This window comes from Leptonychotes weddellii, chromosome 11 (genome assembly GCF_054177405.1).
Source record: "Leptonychotes weddellii isolate Sample4059 chromosome 11, ASM5417740v2, whole genome shotgun sequence".
In the NCBI taxonomy this organism is placed as follows: domain Eukaryota; kingdom Metazoa; phylum Chordata; class Mammalia; order Carnivora; family Phocidae; genus Leptonychotes; species Leptonychotes weddellii.
In genome coordinates this window covers 48024695-48033679 of record NC_138379.1, presented here as the reverse complement: position 1 = coordinate 48033679, position 8985 = coordinate 48024695, and the positions used below count along the sequence as shown (strand labels likewise).

Here is an 8985-nt window from a genome sequence, read left to right as displayed (position 1 = left end):
GCGCCTGGGTGGCTCAGTTGGTTAAGCGACTGCCTTCGGCTCAGGTCATGATCCTGGAGTCCCGGGATCGAGTCCCGCATCGGGCTCCCTGCTTGGCGGGGAGTCTGCTTCTCCCTCTGACCCTCCTCCCTCTCATGCTCTCTGTCTCTCATTCTCTCTCTCTCTCAAATAAATAAATAAAATCTTTAAAAAAAAAAAATATTTGAGAGAATGTGCCCACGTGCATGGGGGGAGGGGCAGAGGGAGAAGGAGAGAAGCAGACTCTGCCCCATGGGGTTTGATCTCACGACCCTGAGGTCATGACCTGAGCTGAAATCAAGAGTCATCACTTGGGTGCCTGGGTGGCTCAGTTGGTTAAGCGACTGCCTTCCGCTCAGGTCATGATCTTGGAGTCCCTGGATTGAGTCCCGCATCGGGCTCCCTGCTCGGCAGGGAGTCTGCTTCTCCCTCTGACCTTCCCCCCTCTCATGTGCTTTCTCTCTCTCTCATTCTCTCTCTCAAATAAATAAATAAAATCTTTAAAAAAAAAAAAAAAGAAAGAAAGTTTAGTTTGATATTTTAGAGACTGTCTGTTCTTTAGTTGATGCTCTAAAACCTAGTGAAATGTTTGCTTTTTAAAACAAGAATTTTGGCAGTTCTGCTCATTTTCCTATAGTCCCAATCTGGTGATCTAATGTAACTTGAGATGTTATTTCTAAGGGCCTCAGTTGATATTCTTCTTTAAATTTCTAAATTTAGAAATAAAATATTTTGGGGGTGCCTGGGTGGCTCAGGCGGTTAAGCGTCTGCCTTCAGCTCAGGTCATGATACCGGGGTCCTGGGATCTAGCAGAGGCTGCTCACTGCTCAGCCGGTTCTCCCTTTCCCTCTGCAACCCCCCATGCTCTCTCTCACTCTCTCAAATAAATAAATAAAATCTTAAAAAAAAAGAAACAAAATATTTTTCAATGTTGAAACTACTCCTTACTCCAAGTTAATGAATAAAAATTTTACTAGTTATAGTATATATATACACATATATATATACACACACATGTATATAGTTATGTACTAGTATAGTGTAAATACTAGTTATATGTATAAATATACTAGTTGTATATGTATATATATATACACATATGTATATATGCTGTACATATGTATATGTACATACTAGTTGTATGTGTGTGTGTGTATATATATAGATATACAGATATATATAGTTAACCCCTAGCTTTTTTTTTTTTTTTTTTGCTGTTGCAGTTTAAAGAAACTACTGAGAAAGAGTAATATCAGCAGCAATAATTTTTGTGTTATGAATTAAGCATTCGGAATGTCTCAGAAGAACTGAGACAAAGCCATTTCTGAATTCCCAAGGAGAAACATATTGAATTAAAATAGCCTATGTACTGCGGCTGGATAACCCTTCCAGGCTATCCTTAATGCAGGACTGGGTTGCAAATTTTATGTGCAGATTCTTGAAGCAAGGATCTGATTTTCCACTCTCAGCAGCATTTGTTAAAGCAAAAAGCCATTTAGGAAACCCTGAGGTTTGAATTCAGCATCCAGCAACTCGGTCTCTGAAAACCAGCTATTTGTTCAGAGGCTGGGAATAGGGCCAACGTTTGGATTCCAAACCAGTCTCAGATATCTGTTGATAGGTTTTTTTCTTTATGTGACAGAAAAATGATGTATCTGAAAGCTGAACTGAATTATGTGCTGCTGTAGAGATCAAACCCCTGCCCTAAATAAACTGACCCCATAATACAAAGTGCGATGTGAAGAGAACAAGGAGCTAATGCTTTTTTTTATTCTTATTTTTTTATTTGAGAGGGAGAGAGGAAGAGAGAAATGGAGAGAGGAAGAGAGACATAGAGAGCATGAGGAGGAGGAGGGGCAGAGGGAGAGGGAGAAGCAGACTCTCTGCTGAGTAGGGAGCCTGACGTGGGACTCGATCCCAGGACCCTGGGATGACGCTTAACCAACTGAACCACTCAGGCACCCAAGGAGCTAGTGCTTTTGATAGGCTGGAGGACTTGGGAAAAATTTTCACCTCTCTGCCTTGCTTCTTTCCTCTGATGCCTGTTAAACATTAGTCCTCAAGCACCAAATGAAGAATCTATTTATTCAGTTATGGAAAAGATGATGTAAAGAAACAATAGAATGGTCATGCTGAAAGGATCCGTAGAGATCTTCTAGACTAGACCAGTTCTGTTATATTACAGAGGAGCAAACTGAGGGATAGTTGGAAGCCGGGTCTCCTCCCGATCCAACTGTCTAATAAAATTACTGCCCACTCAGCCTCAGTTGTCCTTGGATACTTACTCTTCAGGCTGGATGCAAGCCCAAGTCTCTGCTTGTAAGTGTTTTCATCTAGCAGTGGAATATCTTTCACTAAATAGTTCCATATGGAGCTGAAGCAGGAAGTAATGGGTAGTAAAAAAAAAAAAAAAAAAAAAAAATCCCACACCCTGGAGGCTGGTTTAGTTTTTAAAACCCTAGAGTAGCCGCTGCTCTCAAGGCACCTTGTTTCAGAGACCAGAGACTCCTTCACCTTGACAGGGTTCTCATTTCCTCCCTGGGGCACCCAGGCCCAGATTCTTGTTCCTTAGTTTATGCTTGAATTGAACCCTGGGCTCCCTGGAGGCACCTGGAGACAAGTCATCTTCTATTTCAGGCTCTACCCTTGAGAAACCCTTAGGTCAGACTCAGCTTCAAGGGAATGAATCCCCCCATCCTGCCACTCCCTCTGTTCTTCCTGTCATCCATTCTTGCTCACTGAAGTCTTCCACTCTGGCCAAAGGACTCCTATAGTCTCACCGCTCTGGAGCACATGCCTATAAATCCATATCCTCTTCACTTTGCACGTACTTTTTTCTTTTACTTCCATTGTTGTTATTATATTGCTCCTGAAGTTAATAATTTTAAAACAAGGAAAAAATTTTTAGAGGGCATCCCTAAAACTCTTAGGCCTGCCTTATTATCATCAATAAATTGTAATAATGTTAATCCCGATAGTGAGTTAGAAATGGAATAACTGTAGTATGCCAGGAAAGGAAACAGCATCTTTTGCTGATGTGAACACTGTTGTAGGACATCTGAAGAGGACAGAAATTACCTAGAAAGGTGATCACTTCTGGTCCCACCATTTCTGGCCCTTTTCTACACACGTCGGCAAGCCAGAGAGGCCAGACGCCTGCTGGACAACCCCACGTCTACCTCCCCCATCACAGCCACCAGTTTGTATGGACTGCTTCCTAAATATCTCCCTTGAATCTATCCTGTCCTCTGCCCCCACTGTCATTATTATGGTTCAGACTCTCCTTACTCTCGCTTCCAGTTTTGAACTGGCCTCCAGTCATCCCCACTTCTGAACCCCGCCCTCTCACAGATTCATATATGTAAACATATCATAGTGTATCAACTCTTACTGAAAACATTTTGGTGGCTCTTAATTGCACTCAGGGTAAAACCCAAATTCCTCCGCAGGGCCTGTGAGGTGCTCCTCCCTTGTGCAGTCTGATCTACCCATCATCCTCCGGATACACTGGGGCTCCAGCAGTACACTGAACAGCTTGGAACTCCCCTCCCATTTCTCTCTGTCCCTTCATGTGTGTTGAACCATCTCTGCCTGCCTCTTCTCCTTTCCTCCTTATTTGTATCCACCCATCAAGTTTTGGTGTATTATCGCCTCTGTGAAACCATCTCTGACCTGCTCTGGCCAAATTAATTACCCCCTCTCCTTACTGCCCCCTAAGCCTTGTTCTTAAATCTGGTGTTGCATCTGTTATATAATTATTTGGGTCTCACCCACTAGTCCATGAGTCCTTGACACCAAGTTTATTGTCTCATTCGAAATCCTGTTCCTAGCTCCTAGAAGAATGTGTTTTAGTTACTCTTTCATATAAATGTGTGTTGGATTTAGGTATAGAGCAATGAGAAAAACAGCTCTCTTCTTGTTCATGAAATTTTCAAGCATTGGACTCTGTCTTGCCTTTTCATCCCCAGCATCTAGCATGGAGTCCGCCATCTAGCAAGTAACCAGTATAGACTGACTTATTAATGAACACATGTTTGTCAAGCCCTGTGTTTTTGTACATGTTGGTCCCGTTGGCTCAAAATATATTCTTCCTATGATACAGAGAAGATGAGCATGGGCCCTGAGCAAGGATGACAAGCTAATTCGTGAAGCGTTCCATATTTTTGAATCACTGTGATGTACACCTGAAACTAACGTAACACTGTGAGTCAACTATACTCAAGTTAAAAAAAACAAAACAAAAAACAACACCTAAAAAAAAAATTCTTCCTCCTATTTTGGTTTAGTTCCATGGAAACAATATGGCAAAATCAGCTTGAGAACAAGCTTCAGAGTCAGGAAGATTTGGGTTCAGATCTGGTTTTGTCACTAACAGTGTGGCCTTGTTTCAGTTTTCTCTCCCTTCAAAACGGGCGTGATAAAATCTATTCTGAGGGTTGCTGGGGATATTAAATGAGACAAAATATATATAAAGGACTTAGCAGGATGCCTTGTACATGGTAAAAGCTCAGTAAGTAGCAGCTATCAATCGTTTAATCCTGTAGGACTCAGATCAAGCGCCATTTCCTCCAGGAAGTCTTCCCTTACACCTTCTAACTCCCACCTGGGTTAGGGGCCCTGCCTACAAGTGGCTGGAGCATTACATAGCATTATAAGCTCACTTCTCTCCTAGCCGGTATCACAATTATTGCAATCAATTTAACAACATTTTTAAGCTTCTACCAGATTCTAAGTATTGATTATAGAGTGATGAGAGAAAATATTTTTTGGTTTGTGAACTCCTTGAGAGCTCCACCCTGTCTTGCCTTCGTATCTCTAGCATCTAGCGTGGTACCTGATGTACAGTAATTGACCAGTAGAGACTGACTCATTGAATGAACAAGTGAATGGACCTACTTCTGTTGTCTTGAGTTTTCATATTCTTTGTGCTTATTGGTTAGACTATTATGTGAATCGCAAGGGGTTCATGTTTCATTTTTAACTACTCTGAATGTACATACCCCATGTCAGCCTTTGCTAGGGGCAGTGGCTATATCAGTAAGTGAAATCATTCTCCTCTCTTCCAGATTCTATGACAAGGTGCTTTCTTTGCACGAGGATTCCGCAACCCCTGTGTCTAACCCTCTGCTTGCATTTACTCTCATCAAACGCCTACAGTCTGACTGGAGGAATGTAGTACATAGTCTGGAGGCCAGTGAGAACATCCGAGGTAATGAGGAGGAGGGCTGGAGGGTAAGAGAAGATTCTATCTCCTGACTCTGGAAAGGAGATTCTGGTGGAATGTGATAAAGGGTCATGAAGTGTGTAGGTATTACTCCATCTTCATAGCTTTAACCATTATGAAGAACTAGGTCCTCTTGTTAATATGTCTATGTGATTGTACTTTAGAAAGCACTTTTGGGGCATGCAACTCTTGATCTCGGGGTTGTGAGTTCAGTCCCACATTGGGTGTAGAGATTACTTAAAAATAAAATCTTTAAAAAAAAAAAAAAGTGCTTTCATGCCCATTATCTCACTTCTTTTTTTTTTAAAGATTTTATTTATTTATTTGACACAAAGAGACACAGTGAGAGAGGGAACATAAGCAGGGGGAGCGGGAGAGGGAGAAGCAGGCTTCCCGCTGAGCAGGGAGCCCGATGTGGGGCTTGATCCCAGGACCCTGGGATCATGACCAGAGCCGAAGGCAGACGCTTAACGACTGAGCCACCCAGGCACCCCCCCATTATCTCATTTGATTTTCACTACAACCCTATGAAGCAGTACAGGTTATATCATTCCATTTACATATTTGTCTAATAATTTCTATTTTATTAAACTATAACATGATCTGTAGCAAGGTCAGTTTCCTAATTTATTCTACTTTGTACTTGAAGAAATTTGCTGACTTTGGGGAGATTAAGAGGAAGAAGAATTATCCCCACAAAGGGCAAGATTCCCAGAGACAGGATGGAAACACACACGTGTGCTTTAATTTTTATTCTAGAGCTTATGTTCCTCATTCAGAAGATTGTATTAAGCATCCGCTCTGCGCCAAGAGCTGTGCTGGTCATGGGGAATAAACACACATAAAACATGATCTTTGCTCATGAAATATTTGGACAGGTGATTTTGCCTTGCCTGTATTAAATGCTCACCACCTGCTTTTGAGTGGTGGATTGGTGTTTTTACTGCCCCGACAGCTCTGAAGGATGGTTATGAGAAGGTGGAGCAGGACCTGCCAGCCTTTGAGGACGTTGAGGGAGCAGCAAGGGCCCTGATGCGGCTGCAGGATGTGTACATGCTCAACGTGAAGGGCCTGGCCCGGGGCGTCTTCCAGAGAGTCGTTGGCTCCGCCGTCACTGACCTGTACAGCCCCAGACGGCTCTTCTCCCTCACAGCAGATGACTGCTTCCAAGTTGGCAAGGTAACAGTATCCAGAGAGAGAGAGAGAGAGCGCCAAGTGCTCAGCCCTCGTTTCTTGTGGATGAAATAACTATATCCTGATTGCTTTTACATGCTTTCAGTCCTTGCAGCAAACTTGGAAATTTGGTAAAATTCCCCATTTTCAGATGAAGAAGCCGAGGTTCAGACACGGTAAATAATCTGCCTAAGGTTACACAGTTTTAAGTAGCAGAAATAAATTTTGAACCTGGGTCTTCTAACTCTGAATCCCATGCTCTTTCCATAATAACTAAGGTGATCACACACGCAGGACACTCTTGAGAATGAAGGGAGTGTTATTAGTGGTTATTTGTTACGGCTGGATGACAGACATAATTTGGGACTGAGCTGGGAAAAATGGTCCTGGGGCCACCCTAACAGTAGCACCCTGCCCGCAGATGAACGGCTGGGTGGAAAGGAGAAGCAGGAGAAGTGGGGAAGGGGAGAAGAGGTGGAGATGTGAGGTAAGGTCACAAAACTCAGCCTCCTGAGACTTTCTGGAATCCCTTGCAACATCTCCTAAGCAGTTAGAAGTATTAGATTAAGGTAGTGTCAAAAAGCTGAGGCCATTCACTTTCACATTACTTGAGGAAATAGACTTCAGGAACCTTCCATATGAGATATTTAACTGATCTTTGATCATAACTTATAAGCACATTTGAGGTCACTTTACAATATACTCTTTGGTAGCCTTTGCCATAAGAAGTAATGGAGTAAATCCTTTTTAATTTTGAAGATGATATTGTAGGAAAGTGAATTTTCCTAGCCCCTGCAGTATTCATTAGCAGATCTGAGAGTGGGCCTCATGTGCCCTGATGTGGGCCTCAAGTTTTAGGGATCAGTCTTCCAAATTAGTGCAGGGTGGGTTGTCCTAAGCCTCTCTATGTACCATTCTTCCTTCTCTAAGATCCTGAATGGAATCAGAGCTTAATCATCATGTTCATGACTAATTTAAATTTCAGCCAGGTAAAATAGTTCCGTGTATGGTACCAACATATGCTTCATTCGTGAGGCCTTTCTGAAACTAAAACCGTATGTTGAAAATTCAGTAAGTCCCTTCCTGAAAGCCTCACTGGCAATCTTTATTTCTGTATTTATTTACTTATTTTAAAAGATAAAACATTTCAAATATAAGAAAATTACATAAAATAATACAACAAGCGATTATATCTATAATTGAGATGAAATAGGTTAAAATTTTGCAACGTTCATTTCAGATTTTTAAAAAGGAATTTACATAAAACAGAAGGCATTAAAGTTAATATTAAAAAATGAATTTACATATAGCTCAATGAAGCCCCCCTCCTCTTTCTTCTCACCACTCTCCCGACCCCTCCATTCTACTCTACCCTTGCCTCGGTGCCCAGGAACTGTCCTGAGCCATACAATATGTATGTACTATCCTGAGTCCAGCTTCTTTCAGCACACTGGATCCGTGAAATTTACCCACCTTGTTGCATTTATTAATAGTTCATTCCTTTTTATTGCTGAGTAGTATTCCATTGTATGAATATACTACATACTGTTTATCCAGTCTCCCAGTGATGGATACTTGGATTGTTTCCAGCCTAGGCTACTGTGAATAAAGCTGCTATTAACATTCTTGTGTAAGTCTTTCTGTGGACAGTTGTTTTTATTTCTCTTGAATAAATACCTGGGAGTGGTATTGCTGGGTCAAAGAAGAAGCTTCAATAATTATTAACATGTGGCCAAATTTATTTCATCTACATGTCTCCGATTTCCTCCTCCAAGGATTATTTTAAAGCAGATCAGCCTTTCTAGTTTCTGAAATTCTTAGTTGTCTAATTGTACTACCCTACTGCCATGTCTATTGACTCTTGCTCATGGTTGATTATTTCCTGATACGGTTTATTATGTTTGTGAGCTTATTTTTAGCACGACTTTTTTCCCCACTAAAAGAATCTCTGTGACTGGGGTTGTGGGAATATCATTCCAAAGTGTTCTGGGTTTTCTTCTTCCAGGTACTCTGGTGATAATACTGGCCTTAGATCCTTTTTTTTGAGTACATTACATCTGCATGATTTATTTTATAACTGGAAGTTTATGCCTTTTGACCCCCTTCACCCATTTCACTTACCCCCTACTTCCCACCTCTGGCAACCAATCTGTTCTCTGTATCTATAGGTTCGGGTTTTTGTTATTATTGTTTGTTTTTGTTTTAGATTCCACATATAAGTGAGATTGTATGGTATTTGACTTTCTCTGTCTAACTTATTTCACTTAGCATAATGCCCTCAAGGTCCATCCATGTTGTCACAAATGGCAAACTTCCCTTCTTTTTTATGGCTGAATAATACTCCATCGTGTGTGTGTGTGTGTGTGTGTGTGTGTGTGTGTGTGTGTATCACATTTTCTTTATCCATTCATCCATCAATGGGCACTTAGGTTGTTTCCATATCTTGGCTATTGTAAATAATGCTGGCAATGAACATGGGGGTGCATATATCTTTTTGAGTTAATGTTTTCATTTTATTCAGATAAATACCAGAACTGGAATTGGTAGATCAAAGGGTAGTTCTATTTTTG

The 8985-nt window shown here is 41.4% G+C and overlaps 1 protein-coding gene and 1 non-coding gene across 5 annotated transcripts in view; both read left to right on the top strand.

Annotated features, from left to right (window-relative positions):
* Positions 1–8985, top strand: part of P4HA3 (prolyl 4-hydroxylase subunit alpha 3) — a 40975-nt gene that overhangs the window by 4294 nt on the left and 27696 nt on the right. For all 4 annotated transcript variants that reach the window (XM_081798817.1, XM_081798815.1, XM_081798814.1 and 1 more), the window contains exons 2-3: positions 5085–5227; positions 6198–6421. In XM_081798817.1, the coding sequence (XP_081654943.1) occupies positions 5085–5227; positions 6198–6421 (367 nt within the window). The remainder of the gene's footprint in view (positions 1–5084; positions 5228–6197; positions 6422–8985) is intronic.
* Positions 4082–4183, top strand: LOC115939946 (U6 spliceosomal RNA). Its single transcript, XR_004074717.1, has one exon. It is a non-coding gene; the product is annotated as a U6 spliceosomal RNA (small nuclear RNA).